General features: G+C 40.4%; 1 protein-coding gene across 1 annotated transcript in view; it reads left to right on the top strand.

Annotated features, from left to right (window-relative positions):
- The window catches only part of pappaa (pregnancy-associated plasma protein A, pappalysin 1a), an 86,766-nt gene that overhangs the window by 40,045 nt on the left and 24,291 nt on the right, over positions 1–22,430 (top strand). Inside the window, exons 11-14 of the mRNA XM_041059035.1 lie at positions 11,525–11,635; positions 12,357–12,492; positions 12,752–12,965; positions 15,889–16,063. Of these exons, the coding sequence (XP_040914969.1) occupies positions 11,525–11,635; positions 12,357–12,492; positions 12,752–12,965; positions 15,889–16,063 (636 nt within the window). The remainder of the gene's footprint in view (positions 1–11,524; positions 11,636–12,356; positions 12,493–12,751; positions 12,966–15,888; positions 16,064–22,430) is intronic.

Below are 22,430 nucleotides of genomic sequence, written 5' to 3' on the forward strand. Positions count from 1 at the left end.
GGTGAGCTCATGTTTCCCATTATGATACAGTCTTCTCCGTCAATGTTGTCAGGTCTTTCGTTGTCAATTCTTTCTTCCTCTTCTACCTCTCCGTTTCATCCTCCAGATTTTTGTTGCAATGTCCATTGTTCTGGTCACCATGCCGGCCAGCTTCAGCGCATTCAGCTGGTATAAACAATACGACTGTGGAGTTGCTGTGCAATGGAAGCGTAGTTGGATGATAGATTTCAAAAAGGCTGCCAAATGAAAAAAGTAATTCCATGGTCATAAAAACAGACCAGAACTCTCTCTACTAGCACATCTAGAGAGGGCACAGCTTAAATATGTTATTAAAATTCAAACAAGTATGACAAAAGAAGAAAACTAAAAAGTGGGAAAAATAAGAAAATAAGCAGGAGCAACTGCAACAGGCTGCATGCACGGTCTTGTTTCTTGTTGGGTACTTGGCACATAGAGTTCCCCTTTGATCTAAGCCAACCACACTCCCGAGACAATGTCATTACCACGGCATGAGGCCAAAATGACAGTAAAGTTCTCTGCTGGAGTTGGTGTCTGGTTAACCACTAGAATTCGTCCCACAACATGTACCATCATTGTCCTTCTCGTACTTGTTTGTGTGGTGGTGTGTGTGTGTTCGTGTGGGAGAAAGATAAAATAAAGAGCGAAAGGCAAACTGAGGCCCAGAAAGAGGTTATAAGTGCAAAGGGAGTGTACAAAGAACACAAATATTAAGGGTCTTTGCAAGGTGTTGGGCCACCACAAACCACTAGAACAGCTTCAGAGCTCCTTAGTTTTTCCAAATCTCTGGAGCTGTACTGAAAGAGTGAGCACCATTCTGCCCAAAAGACATTCCCTCATTTCTCAAGTCTGAGGATACAACTGAAGAATTAGAACCATATTCAATCTAATATGAATTACTCTCCTAAACTTTGCCGCATTACCAAGTTTTCAAGCACCTGAAAAAGTGGCTGTGCAAATGAGACCGTGCTAGTTGTAGCCATTAGTTTTATCAGAAAACCAACAACACATTGTCCTGCCTTGCTAAAAGCTCAGTTATTCCTTTGTGGTTTAATTTAATCATGTTTCCATGTTCATGGCTTACAGGTCTTTGGTAGAGTTGAACTAGAGATGTGCTTCCCTGATACAGAACAATGCTGAAGTGTAACAAATTCTCTGTGTGTTTGTGAGAGTTTTTTGTTCTGAATGAGTGTGTTGGGGGTAGGGGGAGTGGATAGTACATCATTTCCTTCTGATCTAGTAAACAAGTCCTGTATTGGCTTTGTATATCAGTTCTGTTTGATGTCTAAAGACAATGTTGATTCTCTGTGTGTGTGTGTGTGTCCGTGTGTCTGAGAGAGTGAGAGAGAGAGCGAAGCGGGCAGCAGTGATAGGGATCTTTGCGGATGCAAGAAAGCAACAACAACACAAGAAGGCACTTGAGGAGAAAGAGAGATCATGTGTCTGCACGAAATCTCAAGTGCTATGTACTTTTGTGCACATGCGTGTGTGTTTGTGTGTAAGGAGTATGCACAGGAGAATGCACTACAGGTCAAAAGGTTTTGAATACCTGTTTGTGTAGCTGAATTATTTAAATTTACATAATTCAACGTGTCAAATTAAAGAAAATAAACAATTGGGAAAAAAATAATTATTTAACAATTTAAAAAACAAATCATGGAATCTTAAATTTAATCTAGATTCTTTACTCATCCAGCAGACAAACACACTTGTGGTGTTCTTTCTACAATGCAAATCATTGAATTTGCATTCACTTTCTTTCCAGTTCATCCTATAAAAGCTACATGAGGTTCAAGTCTGGAGTCTCCCATCATGTGAAGTTCAATGTGAACGTTTTTTTTTTTAACCTTGGGAAAAAAAACAAAGAGAAATACTGAGACACATCATTTATCCATTAAGACCATGGAGAATAATATTCAGTCCCAATATGGAACTTTAGTGTATCAGAGCTGAACTTTTTCGCTTAACTTTTGAATCTTCACGCACTACAGCAAAGCCAAAGAGAAGGATGGGTGAATGCTCCCACATTTAAAGCACTGCTGAGGGAGGGTTCAGCAACATAAGAATAAATGGTGCATAGAGCCATAAACACATACTGCCCTTTTGTACACAATAGCTTAGTAGCCTGCAGTCTACCTTACAGAATGTAAATGTGTGCTAGATCTTTGTAAATGACCCACATTCATTTTTGGGTCATGGAATGTGAGTCCCAGCACTAACTTCTAGAGGTAGAAATATGGTGAAATAGCAGGGAATGAAGCCAAAAAAGAGGAAAAGAATAACATGCAGACTGAGAAAATGGAGGAGAGGTTGAGATTTGTAAATTAAAATAAATATAAAGCACACATCACAGTCAAGTGCAGTTGAACCAGAAACAGTAATGAATGATATATAAAGATACATTATATGATGGCTGAAATGACATATGACATAATGTAGGGAGTCAGAACCATAAAGGACAAATGACTGATGGATGAACAAATGGAGTTAGTGGTTATAATTGGAGGTATAACAATCTGGAAATTAGTTTGACAGACAGTCTTACTGCAGTCAAAAGAAAATACATCACTGAATAAAAATTATTGTGAAAGTAGAAAATGGTCCAAAACCACTCTTATTGGCCATTCCCACATTAAAATATCCTCAAATGAGCAGTTTGATCCAATCAAAATACCATATGGACACCAGAGAATGTATGAAGTTAATAAAGTTGAGACACATTAATGATCACAAAAATGCCTAACTGCCAGTATAAAATTCTATCCAGGTTTAATAGTTGTGTTGTTTTTAACCTTTTTGTTCCCGCTTTCAATGTCGGACTCATTACAAAAGGTTGTGGAGGACCTCTATTTGGGGCTACTTGTGAATACAGTAAGGTGGCTCCAGCTTATTTAAAAGATTCTCCTTTCTTTCTTGATCAAACTCACACACACAGGTACACAGTCAGACAGAGACACACGGGCAAACACACACACTTACAGTGCCGACTCCATGCAGGATTGTAGGGCAGGTCCATAGGGGACTGAAATGTACTACTGCTGTCTTTGTGGAGCAGAACATAATGTTCCCCCACTACCACACCATGGAATATGGTGAGCCAGCTGAACTTGCTCTAGGGGGATTGGATTGAAGAACTGGCCTTAGCAACTAACCTGTGTGTGTCTGTGTGTGTGTATGTGTGTGTGTGTGTGTGTGTGTGTGTGTGTGTAGATGAGTTTGTGTTAGAAGGGAGGGCGCATGTGCATTCAAACTTTAAGATCAAACAGCAAGCCAGGTGATTTCTCCAGAGAGGGCTGCTGCCCAGGCAATCTCTGACGCAACCCCTGGGCACCCCTGGAGAACACTCCCCTTAATTATACATAAGCAGCAGAAGGGATAACATTTTAGTCCTCTCACGCTGCAAGAAATTGCCTATATTTGAAGTTCACCCATCTTGAGATGTAAAACAAACATATGTGCATAAAGTCTGGATTAAATAACCTCTACTACATTCATCTTTAAGTAAGTAAATGCTTCAATGGGAAAGGGGAGGGAGAAGAGAGGCACCGTAAAAGAAATGATTCTGGATAGTAAAAACAAGGAAACAATAACTGGCCCAGTTTTGTCCCAGGTTCCAAAAAAGCCGGCAAATGTGTGTTTGTGTACTTAAGTGGAGGATACATGCATACTGTATAGGCTACTGCAGAGTAGACACCCATTTCCCCCCTACGCACATATGCAAGCAAACACAAAGTCAAACTTGCACATACTGTTGCACAAGCTGAAACACACACACACACACACACACACACACACACATGCCCACAAAAACTAAAGCTCATACAGTAGCCGAGCTGTTGCTTTCAGCAGCACAGGAGGGACAGCTTCTCTGGCACTGTCTCTCTCACCAACATTCCCCCAAACCACACAGCCATCGTCAGGCACAGTGCCAGTGACATAAGCGTGTGGTAACATTAAAAAGAAACCTCTGGGATGGCGTTCCTTTTTCCCTTTTACTTTTCCCGTTTCAGTTATTATTGTGGTTCTGCCATGTGGAAACGTCATTGTGGCTGGCGTATTTTTTTCATGGCGCTGATGACCCCCCCCCCCCCCCCCCCCCCCCCCATAACATTTTCAAGCTGTTAATATGCAGGGTTTTGGCCCTGTTTTATTGAGCATAGGGGGCCACTGACTGAGGGACATTTAGATTCTCCACAGACCCATCTGTTTTCAACTTGCTGGCATTGTACCCTCACCAATCCCTATACATTAGTTTGCGGTCTGTGTTCCCTACCACCCAGTCACTTCTTATGTCTACCCTGATGAGACTGGGATAGGTAAACTGCATAATTGCAGCCACTCACTAACTTTTACAGCCCCATTCTCAGTAGGCCATGGAAGTCGCCCATCATTAGCCCTGGACCAATGAGACGGTGAGCTTCAGTGGGTATGGGTGGGGCTGGGTGACAGGACATTACCTCACACACCAGGCGCTCACCAGCATTCCAGTAAACCATGGGATGGTGCTTGGAAACTCATACTAGTTTCTCTCTGTTGCTCTTTCTCTTTTTCTCCACAAATGCCTCACAGATGCTCACTCCTGCTTCCCATGCTTAGGCTTCAAATTTTTATATATGTCTTTAACAAAAAGAGAAAGAGGAGTGGAAAAGAAATACCTGTTGGTGGAAATAAACACATTTTAGGAGGTGTAGTGTCAGGATAAATATCCTCTTATGAAGTTATTTTTTTAATTTGCATGTGTCCAAAATTTCCAACAAACTAGATCACTGTCTGACCTCACAGGATCCGAAACAAACAATAAACTCTGAAATGCTCTGCAGGTATCCTCAGCTCACGGTATGCCAGCACTTACACTGATGACTCTGGATGACACAAAATGGATCAACATTTTAGTTGTTGCAGTGATTATGTTTATTGCTAAAGGGAATGACTTAATGAAGGCAAGAACCGTGCCCAAAATATTGAGACTGAAGACAGTGGGGTTGGAATCATTTGGGGAAATTGGAACTTGCAAATTGGTGTAGACAAGGGGGATTGTGGGAAAGTTGGTTAACAGAAATAAATTCCAACAGTCTTAACAAGAGAAATGCTCCTACAAGCCAATCCACTGATGATATCTAGCAGTATTTTTTTTATTTATTCTGCCACATGCTACATAGCATATGAGACATTATGTTGTCATAATGGCGTCCTCATGTCTGTCTGTGTGTAGATGGGATACGTTCTCATTATCACCACTTCACAACTCAACAATACATAACCAAAGCTGATGCGTAATCATGTTTGAGTGTCTGGCTCAGGTGTGGCGTGGCTTTATGAGGGCTCATGCCATTAAAGAAAATGATCTCTCTTGCTGTTATTTCTTTGTGTTGTGCTGTGTTAAATGGAAAGTTAAGAGAAAAGAGCATATGTCAGAAAAGCCCAGAGATTAACTAAGCTCTTCTTCAGGCTCCTCCGCTGTCCTCTAGAGTTTGGAGGATACAGGAAGGACCTTTGTGGGGCCTCCTAAATGTCTGAGGGCCTCAGTAGTCTTTCGAGAACATATGGCCCATGTTTGTGTGCGTGTCAGTGAGGTTTATTGATTTGAATCCAAGATAGGACATTTTGAAAATCTGGAGGCTTCAACATCAGTAACTGAGCCAAGGTGGGCGTAGCATATGTGTATGTTTGTATTTGAGTCTGTGCGTGTTTGTACATGGATATGTGTTATGTGCAGGCATCTCTCTGAAGAGGTGTTCTGACTTCATCCTGGCACCACATCTCCATCACAAGGGGAAAGGCTGTAGTTGAGGTACATTATGTTATTAGAGCCATTATTATTGTCATTACTCTGTCTTTACTAACAGCAGCGCTTACTTCCCCCTTTCAAAGTTCATGTTTTGTTTTATGCTCTTAATGAAAGTTTTTACAGTACAGACATATTTTCAGGGTAATGAGTCTGACAGTTGCACTCTCTCTTTCTCCTCACCTTTATCTCCTTTGGTTTCCCTTTGGCTCAAGACACTTAGCTCTCCTTTTATCTGAAGTGGTGATTTACAAACACCAGTCTGTGTCTACAGACCAGGGGTTGGCTGTTGTCTGCCAGTCTGACTAGCCAGCTGGTACAAATTAAGACCATGTGTGTAACTGTGTGTGTGTGTGTGTGTGTGTGTGTGTGTGTGTGTGTGTGTGTGTGTGTGTGTGTGTGTGTGTGTGTATGTGTATTTTTGAGTTTAGAAGTTGAACTCATCTCCAGTGTTGCTGTGACTGTTTTTCAAGGAAGTTGAGAAGTTGTTTTGTTCCAAATAGACATTTTGACTTACGTACCTGGAATAGTGACTGCTATGTCCTTGTTATAAATCAGAACAAGGGAACCATGAATGAGTTGGTGTAGGAGAGGTTTTCAGAACTGATCATTTTTGCTTTGTTGTTATACTACACATGCAGACCCTTTGCCTCTTTGCACAACAGTAATGATTTCCACAAAGCAAATCCCTTTAAAACAGGTATTACACATCATGAGCATTACATTAGATTTTCCTGTCGCTTGTAACAATTTTAATCATCCATTTTTTTTACCTCACAAACAACAGATCTGCCATATCCTCCCCTTACTTTTTCCAGCCGAGAGAATTTATGATAGATTCTTTGGACTGTCTTTTGTCAACACTTCCTGCTGTGATAGTGTAGTTGTAATCAAGCAATCCATTTGAAGGTCTGCTGGCAGGTGGTATATTTTACAGGCATAACAGATTGAAGGAGGGCAAACTTAGTTTAGATGCACATGTGCTGTTTTCCTTACTTAATTTCCATATTTAGTTTTTTCCTTTTCCATATTATCCATACAAACTCAGAGGCTTGCACATGTGCTGTTTTCCTTACTTAATTTCCATATTTAGTTTTTTCCTTTTCCATATTATCCATACAAACTCAGAGGCTTGTTAAGTTTATGACCCCTGCTTGACCTCTCTGTTGACGGTGTCAAAAAATTGATGCTTTTCATGACATCCTTGGCAAACATACAAACACACAGGTATGGTCTCTGTTAACATGATTATCTTGGTGTTATATTACATATGTACAGACACATGCAAGCTTTTGCTTTGTCTTTCTTGTGTGTGTAAATCTTTGTGTGCACAGGAGGTATGGCTCTGAATATGACATCTCACAAAGATACAATAAATAACGTGTTTGATATCATTTGCCTTTTCCTCCAAATGCTTTTTTGGTGATTTAATGCTCCTAATATTAGGGGCGGGCTGATTGATCAGGGTTTGCAATATGTCTGTGATAAAGGAAATCACATCTGTTTTTTATTTGGTCTCATTGGGTTCAGATGATGTATTAGCCATAAAAGTTTATTTTTAAAATCATGCTGTTTCTGAGACAGATTATAAAATGAGGCCAAAAAAGGGCATGCCAAAGACACAGAGAGAAGCTGACTTGTATTTGTCAATAACAGGTACGTTTTCTATGCTGGAATTAAATAATGCACTGAGAATATGTGGATGTTTTGTGCAGATGTTAGTGTCACAGTACTTATGCTGCTGCCACACTTGTTAAAGTGGTTAAAGTAGCCTTGGTATATTGACAATTGTAGCCATATGTTGTGAACTTGCACTTCTGTGTAAAATGATCAGGTTTTGTTACTTAACCTGTGATAAAGTGAGTGCTATAAATGTTTCTGGGCTCCCATCCCTGTGTTCTCAGTGCATTAATCAATGCACGTGCCTTTTACCATCCTGAGGGACTTACTGTTGAGAATGCATTTACCCCAGTCCTTAAATAACACCTGATCATAATACAGATGAGAAACAGGATTGTTCATCCAAGATCTCCAGCAGTCTGACATTTGGTTTCAGCTGGAGGAGAGCTTGCCACCCCCTAGTTTTAAAAATGTACTGGATGCATACAAGGGTTTTACACATTTCCTAATAACACAAATGCACAAGAGACTTTCTGTGATAATATTTTACATATATAATACAAAATGTGTAATGATGTTTTGTAATTTAAAGCTATTAAACCTTAAATTAGGTTGTATGTTTCTAATCTTACTTTAGGTTTCATGAAATTTCTTTTTTTTTTTTGTTATCACTGTGGTTGTTTTTGTGTGTTTTTATGAAAGCTTTTAACGATAGGTGGTTTCTTAAATACACCTACTCAGTGAAGCATTTTCTCTAGTTAACCATGATTTGTAAACCTGTTTACCGTGATTTCTCTGCTACTTTGATATCTCAACAGCAACAACAACAATAGCAAGGGACCAATCCTTTCAAAAGTTTGTTTGCCTCAACATGAATGGATGCGGATTAACTTGATTACATAGTCCACAACTATTGGTTGCGTGTGGTGTGCTCACATGAGTCAAGTCTGGTGGAACAAAAACCTGCAGCCATACGGCCCTTTGTGGAACAGTTTGGACATCCCTGTGTTAGGTATTTCCTAACACAGGGAGGGGAGGGGAAGAGGAGAGGGGCAGAATGGTACTTTTTTTTCACACTGTCAAATCACATCAAGAAAGTACTGGGTTTGAATACAGCATTCACCAGCTGGGAAGTTTGCATGTCCTCCCTGTGTCTGTACAGGTCTCCTCCAGGGACTCCTGTTTCTTCCTGTAGTCCAAATACATGCAGGTTAGGTTAATTGGCAACTGTAATTTGCCCATAAGTGTACAAGTGAGTAAGAATGAGTGTCAGCCCTGTGTTAGACTGGAAACTTGTCCATTTAGTACCCAGCCACTCAGTTCCAGCCCTCTGGGACCCTGCAAAGGATGGATGGATGGAAAATGGATTTTTTTAAAAAGTAAACAAACAGATAAAACAGTTTATTACCATCGCCAACCTTGTCCCCCCTTTTAATGACCAAATCAAATCAACAACAAATCAATTTAGAGTGTTTTGACACTTGCCATTGCATGGTGAGGAGGTTGCGGAAAGTGTCATGAGCCAAGGGAGACTTGTGAATTACCTCCTACTGGTGTGATGCTTTATGGGGGGTGTTTGCTTGAGGGCAAGGGTTTTGGCATGCCAAGTGATGTTTGTCTGTCTCGAACAGTAGGTTGTTAGAAAAACACACCAGGAGATGAGAGGGAGGAAAGGATGAGAGGAGGAGGGGTGTGGAGGAAGGTGTAGCTAGTGCCACCTGTGTTTACATGAATAAGTCATCAGTTTGCACATGGAAATGGTTTTGTCACCTGTCCTGCCAGTGAGGGGTTATAGCAATGGAAACAGTTCCTCTCGACTTCAATTCATTAGCAGACCCAGAGTCCCTTTAAAGCATATTGGTTAATTAAGTCATACAGTTGGGGAGAGTTACTCAGAATGTTGTGGGTGTTTTTTGTCAAGGCCAGACAAATGTCAGAGTTGGGCTGAGAAGCAATGTTGGACTCTGGAAAGCTCTGCACTTGCCAGAATAAAATAACCATTGGTTTCAATTTAGTGACTGTATTTATTACATTAACATTTAGCAAATGACTCTGTTTTCTGGTACTCTGACATGGAAATCTCACAGCAGTTGTGTATTCACAAAAACCTGGAACTGAAATGGACGCAACACAACAGCACTCAAATGGGACCAAAGTCTCATGGCAACTGATCTCAGGTGTTTCTCACCTGCATTTCTCGTTTCTGCCACTTCAGCTCTGAGCAGAAAGGTCACGTCAACAGATCCAGGGTACAGATATATGGACAGATAGCTGGTCTGGCTGGTTTTCCACGGTGGCAGGATCTTACAGTAGCCTCTCTAGCAAAACTCTCATGTTACTGGTGTCTCATTTCACTAGCTCAGGGCAGCGGGCGAAACTCACCGTCCTTGAGTATCTGCCCTCTCTGCCCTTTGTCTGTGTTTATCTACTGCTCAGTAATCTTTTGCCATCTATTACCTTTACTTTTTTCTCTCTTCCATTTTCCCTACATTTGAAACAAAATGCCTCTTCTGTCTTTACATCTCATGCCAGGCATCATCGATCAGCATAGCTGATGAGGTGATAATGTGTGGGACACAAATCCTTGAGTGGGTCCTTTGAATTTCCACATGTCAGCAAACCCACAGTAAAGATGTGATACTGTCATTGTCCAATTCATGATCACTGTACTTGTATAGTAGTTTTGAATACAGTTTCATTCCTTTTACTTTTAAAGCTCTGCCCTACCCTTATCACTGTTCGGCTCTTAACTGTTCTAAATCATGTTTTTCCTGTCAGTTAACTGTAACTTTTAGTGCAGCAATGTTTTGCACATCACCATCAGGAATGTTTTTGATGTAATCTCTTTCCCAGCTCACAGACCGCCACTTTCTTCTGTGGTGGGATAACCCTGTAGTCACTCAGTGCCGTATTCAACAGTCTCCAGGAATTCAGCAAATTTGAAATTGAAAATAATATATTTAATAGTATAATAGGCCATAGTCTCACTAATATACAGATGAGAGTTCAGTTAAATTGCACTCCTGAGAGTTCCGTTTGATTACCATTTATCATATCAACTGACTGAGTATAGTATATTTATGTAGTATCAATCAGTATTTTCTCAGATTGAAATGTCAGATTGTTCATTCTATGTTCTTACCTTACCTATGTTACACCCTAGCTTTTATATTATTTCTTCTTTTTACCCATATATAGGCTGCTTTTGAGGCACAGTATAGTAAAATGTTGCTGATCCCTTTTTATACAATGCATAAGTGCAATATAAATCTAAAAGGATTGTTAGATCAACCTGCATGTATTTTTGTGTATTTGTTCTCTGTAACAACATCTTTAGTTCATTAAGACATAATTTAGTTTGTCTGTTAACAGACAAATCATAATCCTCACTTGGAGGTTAGTTGCAAATCCATGCAACAGTTGAGTATGGCTTGAATGCTGAGGCAGCATAGACAGTCTGCCGTAGGCAGTGAGTAAATGTGGTACAGCTGTGTGACGATGCAGGTGTTACACAGATTCATGAAAACTCTCTGAGGGCTTCTAGTGGACAGGTGTGGCATGACAGGGTTTAAAAGCCAGCACATGGTTGGTACACAAAAACAGAGGTTAGTACAAGAAAGAATCAGAAGAAGAAGAGTGGGACACGGGGCGTGCGATGCATGACAGGGCGCTGGGCTTGTTGACAAGACACAAACAAACAGTACTGCACAGAATGCACGTCAGCTGCACGTCAGCCGAAACAGCTGACAAACAGCTGACAGTTGTGGAAAAACAGGGGTCACAGCATTGTCAAAAGACCAAGACTGTGACCAAATGGAAGCGTTTTCATAGATAGGTACTATATGTAAGATGCATACTAGTTAGATATCCAACTACTACTCATTTTAACAGAATTCATTATTAACATAATCCATTTATTTCTCAATAGCACATACTGTATACCAAGTATTTTTTGACTAAAAGGAGGTAATACTCAAAAACATGCTTCTCTACTTTTTTAGTGTTTAACATGACAGAATCAAGCTATAAAATAAAAAAATACAGACATTATTTAGAAGGACGCATATAAAATTTCCTTCTTCTTTTCTCCTGTTTCCATAGACATGTCAGTCCAAGGTGTTTGATCTATCAGATGGAGTGTCCCAGTATGCATGGTTCCCCTGTCGTGAGACCCATGAACCAACCTGGGGATATCCTAACTATTGGCTCAAGGTAAGACTTTACCTCCATCAAATATAGCTCAGGTGAAATCGGAAACAAATGATACATTTTGGTGCCGCGCTCTGGCAGAAAATGGAGAAAATGCTCTCAGTTACTTGGGATACAATAGTCAAACTGGAATACTGTCACTTCATTTAGATGAAATTTGAGAGAGTAAAGTAAAATTTATTTGAATTCACACAGTGCAGTGAATGACCTCTTATGTGTTTAGTTATTTTTTGTTCATCTTTTAAATACAATGTGATCATACAGACCAGATCCTGAAGGCTCTAGGCATAACAAGCTTGAAACACACGTTTTATGCCTACTTGTAGTCTTAAAGCCAATGCTGTCTGTTTTGGCTTTGAAGACAAAAAGATGTCACTAAGAAAATAATGGTTATTCTCTTCTAAACGTTTTGCCTTTGAGGACTTCCCTACCTGAAGTCCATTACATTTTATACTGGGAACCCGTGCAGTCAGCTGGTACATCGTGCTATCATTAAGATGGCTGAGGAAATGAACCACTCTGAAACAAGCACAAGCAAGTGCAGAATTATGCGCTAAATTGACCACACATGATGCATGAAATATCATTAAAATTAGGAAACAACAAACTCCTGATCACATTTAAATAAAAATAACACCATCTGCAGGCAGCTTTAAGGAAATTATTTCAAAGAGTTCTAGTTATTGAAACTTTGTACTTAACTTTATACTTTTCCTTCATTCAGGCCTACTTTTCTCATCCCATGGTGGCAGCAGCAGTGATTATACACCTGGCTGCTGATGGGACTAGCCTCGTTGACCAGACTCAGTGTAACATTACTGTTCAGCTAGTGGACACCAAGGAGGGCATCCACAGTCTAGGTGAGAACTGTTTTACATACCATTAAACTGTAACCCTCTTAATTAAGCTTTGGTGTCAGATTGCTAAAGATGATAAATATGAGTGGAAAGCTGAGCTCAAAGGGCTTTTATCTAACTAATTAACTGAACAGGCAAGATGCAGAATGAAACCCCCTTAAGCACACCAACATGTTTTATGCTCCCCTGTTTCAACCTTTTACTCTGTCCTTATTCACCTTTAAGGTTTGATTAACATTTGCCACTCTGATTCTCTCTACAGGTGAGTGGCGTCTCAGCTGCCGCACCAACCCTCTGGTGATCCCGGTGAACCATGACCTGTCGGTGGCCTTCTACCACACCAAGGCGATCCTGGTTATGTTTGCCTCTCGCCTTGTGGCCATCTCGGGTGTAGGTCTGCGTTCCTTCCAGTCCTTTGACCCCATCACGATAAGTGGTTGCCAGAGCAATGAGATCTACAACCCCACAGGCCAGAGGTGAGCCAGAGAAACTTTGGAAATGGAGCACTTGTGCACATAAGGATTTAATATGTTACTTACACATCACATCATCACACAAACATCACACATGATCTTCTACCACCTTCAAGGAGGACACTCTACAGATACACACTAGCAGCAAGTCAAGGATACTGGTCATGCAAAAGGAGAAAAGATGGAGCTGTGTGCATATTTGAGCAAGCAAGAGCAAGAGGGAGGGAGAGTATTACATTAATTCATGGTGTCAACAAGCTGTTTAATGTTAGATGTCTGCTGAGAGTTACAGCTAAAACAATAAAACTTTCTAGGTAACAAATATAATATCAATGGAAATTTACAATCAATTTCAACTTCTTGCTGAGGTCTGCAAATTTCCAACAATAGAGCCGCCATGCTGCCTCCAACACTAAATCTTTTGTACCTTGTTTTGTATTGGCTGAAGTGCAACCTCTATAAAAATATCCTTGTTCTTTAAAACAAGCTCTAACCAGTTAATTAATCAGGTGCCAAAGGTGATGCCTAGTGTACAGCAGTACAACAAAAGAATGAGAACCTATTCAGCTTTAAACTCCAAAGTTTGAGTCTGCTGTATCTTCAATTTTAACAGCTAACCATATGATGGCAAATCCCTCCTCACAAGCATAGCTAAACCAGACCACACACACACAAGGAGTCACAATTTACCAATTTCCACACCGCTGTCATGCATGAGACAGCTCATACTGGTGATGCTCCCACAACCCTTTCAACACGTGATGCAGTAATAAACACCACAATACACAAAGAATGGATGGTCAGGGGGTCTGTGCGGAGAGATAGAGCTGTTTGTGGCTTTTGTTGTGTGCCAGTGCCACATCCAAAAACACCTACAGTAAATAGATTAAAACTATTGTGGGGCTGCATTGGCCAGGAAATTGTTTGTTACCTCACACACACAGACTTGCTTTCTCTCACTGTTCTGGCTGACTTTCCTTTCTTTCTTATTCTTTACATGTTATCTAATATCCAGAACCTCTTGAAAACTATGTTTATTTAATGGCAAGTCAACCACATGCCCACTTATCCTCAGAGGTTTTGACTTGAACACGCTACAAGCTGCTATAATATAGTATTAAGATCAGTTATTATTCACCAGTCTAACCTTATGTTTGGAGAGAATCCAGGCTCTCTGTGTCATTGATCTGTTTCTTTTCTTTAATCAACTCCAATTCATCATCTGCCTTCTGTCGTCTATACTCCACTTTCCAAATGTCTTATCTCTCCTCTCCATTTTGCCTCACTCCATCTTCACTTCCTCCATATTCCCATCCCATCTCATCTCATCTCCTTCTCCTCCCCTAAATCATATCTGCTGTCCCGTGTTGTCTTCCCATCCTTTACTTTCACATCATCTTCCCTTCCCTCCGTTTGCCATCTCCTTCTCCTTAACTCTCCCCTTTCTGTGCCTCCTGTTCCCGCTTTCCCTCTCTCATTCTCCTGGGCTGAGCAGCACATTTCCCGTAATACTTTTGCCTCCACAAAACACCACATCCCTTTTTCCCTGAGTTGTTAACAACAGGAGCTATTAACATGACTCAGTCTTATGTTCCATGCTTGCCTGCAAGCGCACGCACATATATGTTTTCCCTTTTGTCTAAGCTTTTAGCACTTTTTTTACGCACTTCAGTGTTTTCTCTCAGTTTTTTCCTTTGAAAAATTGTTAGAGGTTTTGTGTACATGGGATATTCACACTAGTTTTTGTCCTGCTTTCCCTATTCTATTCTATTCTATTCCTTTTGTCGTATATACTATTGTATTGTGCTGTATACTGTACTTCTCATTTGCAGTGGAGGAGGAAAGTTTTCCAGGTAGTTAATTGTAATTTATGTCAGAAATTCCAGAGTGACGAGCAGAAAACCACAAAGAGATTTTGTTCCAAGCCAAAGTGTCCACAGAGGAGGCTTCTAGGCTTCCCTAGTTTATCCTCAAAAACCCTAGACGTAAGGGACTGCTACTCTCGTGCCTTATAAACAGTCTTCACCTGTTCAGCTTAGCATCTTGTCAACATCAGGCTTTTATATATGAGCTTAGAATTTTACTAAGAGCTCATTTGGTTTTACTTTTATTTTCCTCTTGGGTCTTACTGTGCAATGGGAGGCACAGTGAGATAGAAAAATGAAGGGCATAACGGGTAATATAAATACAGTACAGTACAGATTGCATCATTAATAATTTGAAAGAAAAAGCATAGAAAAGGTAAGGACTAAGCCTGAACAGAAGCAGGCAAACAAATGGATTAAAAGAGCAAAATAGAGATTCCATTCGTGCAGAAGTGAGTTTAACAATGTTTCTCCAGACCTGTATTTTCTTTCATCTTCTGTCTCTCTCTCTCTCTCTCTCTCTCTCTCTCTCTCTCTCTCTCTCTCTCTCTCTCTCTGTCCCCATACCTTCCCCTCTTTCTCCATCAGCTTCATAAGGGAACCCTATACTGTAGAATGTGGCCTGTTGTAAAAAGGTGCCTTGGGCATCCAAGCATTCCAAAAGCATTAAATGCCTTCTCCATCAGGCTACCAACACAGAGCTGTGGCCAAACTCTGCCATTGTAGCCTGCACATAATATATCCTGTCGCTCTTAATTCTCAAACTACACTCTGTCATGCACACAGACACCCCTTTCATGCGCATAGCAAATATGGCAATCTTTTCTCCATGTGGTTTATTGATTTGATATGTTAAACAGTCATTGATGGATGGATGTGGTTGACTCAATGCGTAGCTTTTCTGTTTGTGAGCTGCTTCCATGTTAGAGTGTTATTTTATACACTAAATTTATATTGTTTGTAACTTTAAATGTGGTTTTCTCTCTCTTCCCCTGTCACTTTCCTTTACCACCCCCCCCCCCCCCCCCCACACACACACACACACACACGCTCCCTCATAGTTGTGTACATTATTCGTGCGAAGCCATTGACTGCAAGGAACCCTTAATCCGCAATGCAGAGCTCAAGTGCAGTAGCCCTGGCCGCCACTTCTACAATGGGGACCGCTGCACCATCTCCTGCAACTCTGGATACGTCCTGCAAGTCCACCAGGATGATGACATCATCAAGAGCCAGGTAGGCACAGTGCTACACACATATTTAAATGCACACAGGCAGTTAAAGAGCGCAGTGCATAAAGAGGCACATGAATGCATAAATGTACACTTGCAAACACTTAAGTGCAAAAGCATCTCTGCAGCATATGGGAAGATGCGTGCAACTATGAATTTGTGAATGCACACATGAACATGCATTGATGCAAACTCAAGTACACATATGGCCATAAGAGAGAGGCGCAAACACGCTTTTTCTGCTCTCCTCTCTGTCTCTCCATTTATTTTCTCACCTGCAAAAACTAGGCTTGGCACAGCAAGCCTCCTGGGAGAATGACATCATGAACATCCAGGTAGATGTGTGCTGCACTGAGGAGTGGAGATGCCCCAGTCTCCTCCTCTTGCTACACATACACATACACAAACACAGGCACATACACATACACACCCCGCGCGCACGCACACACCACACATATTCGGCACAAGCACCGACATAATAGTGTTTAGTCTCTTGCTGAGCATGCCGCACCATCACCTCAAACAGTCACTTTGTACCGCTACTCCACCGGGACGATGACATCATCGCATAGTGTCTGCTCCCTCTCCCTCCCTCGCTCCATCCCTGCTCATTTCGCACACATTGAAGTCTCTGTTAAAGGGCAGGGATTTGCTACCGCTCTCTCGCACAGCAGAACACATTAAATGCTTCCATCTAGATAGCAACACACATACTTATAGTATACACACAGATGCATGTATACCACAAGTAAACAAACAAACAGGGTAGTTGACACCGCATCGTAAACCTTTTGGATTGGGGCCAAGCTGCTGTAAAGGCCATATAAAGTCTTTATCCTTCTCCATGGCTCTGTAAAGCAGTCTGCAAGACAATCCATTAATTCTCCCTCAGAGAGATGGGAGGTTCAGAGAACAAGGTAAATTTTATTTTTATGTGTATCTCAGTTTGGAAAAACCATGTCTGTACTGTATGCGTGGGTGTGTTTGTGTGTGAGGGTGTGTGCAAGTAATGGACAAAAATTTTAAGACGAGACAGAGAGGGGAGTAGTTTTACAGAATAAAAGAAGGGGGAAAATAATGACTTCTTTTTGGTATTTGGTCGGGATTCTGACCTTAACAGTGCGTTCTGCCCCCATCTTTCACATGGCCGTTGCTGGGATCTGTAACTTGTCATAGTTTCTACAGCCACAAAGCCATTTAACGGTCCCTCTATCTTCACCTTAATGCTCATAATTACACGTGTATCTGCACAATCAAACAAGCACAGGTATGCTATATGTGTGGGTACATACGTGAAAACAGATGCATATCCATACATACTGTATCTACAAACACTATCAGAAGAGTTCTCCATTGAGTCTGCACAGACTTTTAATTGCATTAGATTTTGATTGACAGTGCACTATGTGGCTATTCATCAATGTCAGTTCATTTAGTGATAAATTATGCTTTTCAGAGAGGGAGAGGCAGGAAAGGATAGTGAGAGTGGAGTGAAGGGGGAACGGGAGAGAATCGAAAAGGGAGTAGGGCTGTGCCAAAAAACATTTTTTTGACTTTGAAGGTTTGCCACAAATGATGACTGACAGTTCAAAGGTATTTAGAGGACCTATGATTTGTGAGTAACTTTTTTGCATCCATTCACAAAACTGAAAGACATCAGGTCAATTTTGCTGGTTTAATACCAAATGTCCTTTTCTTTATTGGATGGCAAGATCTCAAATGTTTTTAGATGTGGCCTCTTTGTGTCCTGTGATGTTTAACATCAAATTTGTGTCCTTTGCTTTGTGGAAAGCAAAGGACCCATGTAGCACTGATTTTGCAAATTCTTTAGATTGTAGAACTTTGTACTGCAAAAATATTATCTTTCTTGATTGTATTTACTCCACATTTGGGAATTATAAGTTGTTTGCAGGTGTCATGATAAGGAGGGATGATTAGAATGATGGACCACCGCATGCTATGTTTTCATTCATAGGAAACCACAGAAATCTAGCAAAAAAAATCATTGTTCTCAGCTGACATGCCACTGGTAAAATAGATGATGATGCAAACTGTGCAAAATAATTCAGATGTGCAGACTGAATTATGTTTATAATTACCATACCAGGAGTGCCTTCTGTTACCAGCTTGTTGTTCCATTCTAAGTCAAGTCTTTTATCCCAGAAGAATGAAAAGATTCTGTGGGAAAAGATTTCACCAGTTGCACCTCCCTCCAGGGGCAGCAGAAGTCTCTTCCCAAAAGCCTTTCTATATTTCACAGTGAGAAACAGTCTCACTGTGAATAAACACATGGGCACCATTTAATATTTAGTATAAACTTAAGTTGTTGGGGTTTTTTATGTTTTGTTTATTGTTTTGTTGTTGTTTTGACATCTACGTTTCTTTATCCTGAGAGTAGAATGCAACATTTTGAAGCTAGCTTTGTTGCCAGCTATAGAATCTAGGGGGAGACAGCACAATGTTTCTTTGGCTGATTAAACTGTGCAACTGCAGGACAGAATTGGACAAACAGGACAATGCAGATTTGAAAGAAACACTGGGCACATTCTAGAAAAGATGTAATTAAGGAAAAGTGCTTTATGAAACAAAGGGTAAGTAATAAATGGATCTGGCCAGATTCTTAGTGTACATCAACTCTCATCTCCTCAAATGGGATGATAGTTGGAAACCCACTTAAACAAACAAAGTTAATTTTAAAGTTTCACAACAAAAATAAAACAATAAAAATGTAACAAAATAAAGCTGAAAACAGCATATTGTCCCGATCCCCTCAGCACACATTTTTTTTATTTATTTCAGCCACACAAGTGCTTACAAAGACACACAAACCTCCACACTAAGGTTAAAAAGTGCAGCGTGAAGCACAATCTTGTCTCCTTTCATTAGTCAATTACATTCTTGTTTCAGTGATGTCAAAATGTGTCTGGGAGTACCACCTTCTTAGATAATGCTATCTTCAGAACAAAACTGTTTCTCTCACTTGCTTGATTTGCGTATGTCTGTTTTATTGCTATGTGTTTATCTTTGTCTGTGTTTGAGCTGGTTAGGAAACACCCGAGTTCTGGCATTGAAAAGGTCAGTGCCGTTTCACATGAAACACTACGTGCTCATCTGAATTAAAATCCACCAAACCACCATACTGTACCTGCCCACTATATAATCGCCTTACCCCAATTGGGCATCTATTTTCTTTAAATGACCAAAAGACCCTCTTCAGGTCTCATTAGAGTGATGATGAAAATGGTCACACATTTAGAAATAAATCCTGCTATTATCATAATTTGAGTCGTTATGTCCAACATAAATTTGAGGTCTATTAAGATCCATATCAATATATTATCATCATATTCATGCGACTGGGCAGCCAGCCAGCTGAGCCAGAGAAAGGCTTTTATGTGCATACTACATGTACACCCAAATGTGGTTTACTGAATGTCTTTTTCAGTGTATTACCCAGTGAGAATGGATTGACTGGGAACTATCTTGGACTACTGAATCCAGTTTTCATTTTATATATCGTGTGAAATTTGGATGTTCTCCTCACCCATTCATGACTTTTCTGTGGGTGCTCCACCCACTCAAACAAACATTCAGGTAAAGCACTGCATCAGAAACACTCCTGCCTTTGACCTTCATCAAGGCACTGACCTGAAAGCTGGAGTTGGTCCAGAGGAGTTGCACTGCAGTTAGAAAGGATGTCAAATGGAAAGGACAAATATCATTATGGTTATTAATAATTAAGAATTTATATAAGTATAACTTAAAGACCTCATCCTCTGTCTGACATCCCCAGCTTTCCAGTCAGGAAGTAGAATAGTGGACTTTATGTGCCTGGTCCAAATTTATATTGAGGGAAGTCTGCAGGGTTCAACCAGAGACAGTGGTGACCAGCATGTGTCTTCTGAGTCATATGGCAGCAGCTAACAGTGAAGCTGTCCTACCCCACTATATTGAACAAGCATGTCAATACAGAGTTTAATGTGCCACTCTGGATTGAAGAGTCATCAAACCTATAGAGTCCATGCCAGTACTCCACATCTGTTGATAGACAGCCTGTGTAAATTTACATTAATTTGTATTCACACTCTTAAGTGTTCCACTGAAAACAAAAGCTCTCACATGGTGATTTGTAACACAAGTAGGTTTGAAATCCACTATGTTCAGACAAATGTGGTTATCATTTAACAAAAAGTAACCCTCCCAGAATTTTATCTACTTAGAAGCCTGTGTGCTTCTGAGTACTGCTTGATTCTCAGTAACACCCAGCCGCATGTTACTGCTGCATTCTTGTCCAGAATCAGTTGTGGAACTGCTGAGTTTTTAAACCAGAAACTGTGCATATTCTAAGCAAATAAAACCTCTCTGCTTCTGAGTAAAGCAAATTTTTTTCCCCCGAAATGGTCTCAAAAGGGCTTTTCCATGAGGACTTGACAATAATAAATTATACTTAATTCCTTAGCATTACTGCAAGTCTTCCTATCAATACATGGCTGTGTGCTATTACTATATGTTTTCTATGTGCTATGTGTTTGTGTGCCATACGAGCAAAGGCAAACCCCTAAATTGAAGGAAGAGGCTGTCAATCTGTCGGCTCATTTGTCTGTTTTGAATTAGGCAGAGTAGCCAAAGGTTGTTAAAGTCGCTACTGGAAGAGAAATAGTCAGCTGTAAATTTTTTAAAGGAAGGAAAATTCCCACACATTTACACACATAATAGTACACACACAGACACCCAACCCTATATATACCTACACACTTGGGTATACACACTTGATTAAAACAGCTCATGGCAGATGTACATAAATGTAAATATGTTTGTGTGTATCTGTGTGTGTTTGTATGTGCAAACTCTTGACCACAGTTTTACACACACATGTTTTAGGATGGGTAAAACTTGTAACTTAACACACGTATACACAATTTCACAAACTTATTTAACATTCCACTTGCACACATATTTACAGTCAGCACATTAGCACTAAATTGATCCTTCCACATTTCTTCCATGCAGACTTTGTTCACAACCTCCCATCATCACTGACTCATTCAACTCTACACCCAGTGATTTTTCAGCAGGCACTCACATGTGATGCATATGTTACTTTGTTGGATATCCAAATATGAAAGGAGCTTATTTATTTTGAGGGAACCTGATACTGTTATGCAGTATCATATAATGAGATCAAGATGAAAGATAGAAATACATGGGAAGACAGAGAGAAAGTTATGAAGCAATAGATATGTAATGCTAACTGAGTCCAGCTTGTGTGGCCTTAAAATCTGGCCACTCGCTAAAAAGATGTGTGTAATTAAAGTTCACCAAAACAGGGGTAGAATGGTGAAAACACAGGTTTCCCTTTTTTTGTTCGGAGAGGGAAAAGTCAAAATGATTGAGCTCTCACAGCTTTGTTGTGAGATTTCTTGGCACCACTATAAATTTAAGCATTCCTGTTGTGTTACATGGTGCTATTTAATGGAAGAGGATGAAAACAGCTGAGGTATTATATGATGCAGTGGCTCCCCATTTTGGTCTCATCTCTCCAAATATCACACCACAAGCCAAATAATTTACAGGAATCAGAGCAATTTCTAATAGGAAATAGACCTGAGATCAGGATTTTTTTTCTGGTGCGAAAAAAACAACAACAAAAAGCCAGGAACAAGAGATTGCCATTTTGAAATGTAATGTTTTGGAAACATTCTGGTTGCCCTTTCCAGGAACTCATGTACCAGCAAATTTTGTGCCCTTAATGATATATTCTCTGGAAAAATCTTCTCATCACTCTTGATCGGGAATGGTTACACATCAATATGTGCATGGGGTGTCTAAACACTGGGTTCACACTCACTCACTCACTCACTCACACACACACGCACACACACACAATTAATGCAAGACATGTGGCGTTTGCAAGTCTCAGTCCGGCCTTCCTAGGTCATACCTCCTTCAGCAGTAATCTGAATGGCTGCTGTTTCTAATCAAGGACTATTCCCTAAGATAGGTTAATAACGGGAATGCAAGGGACGTTAATCTCTTATATTAGGCCTTGTATCATGTTGTAGACTTGAGCTTGTCTTCGTTTGTCATACTAGAGTGGTGTTACCACTGTTGGGTTTGACTCCTGGCCTGAGTCTCTTTCTTGCGGGTTTTGCATGTTCTCCCCATGTGTGGATTTCCTCTGGGTTCTCCAGTTTCCTCCCGCATTCCAGCAACATGTAAGGACCCAATTGCACAGGACACACTTTGTGGACTTGAATATGTGAGGAAGTCTGGGGTGATTTCAAGAGGCTTACACAGGAAGAAACACTGGAAAAGTCCTTTTTTTTCTGTTGACAGGCCACTGCATTGGAAACTACTGTCAGTCACAAAGA

Source organism: Toxotes jaculatrix, chromosome 16, assembly GCF_017976425.1.
Source record: "Toxotes jaculatrix isolate fToxJac2 chromosome 16, fToxJac2.pri, whole genome shotgun sequence".
Lineage (NCBI taxonomy): Eukaryota > Metazoa > Chordata > Actinopteri > Toxotidae > Toxotes > Toxotes jaculatrix.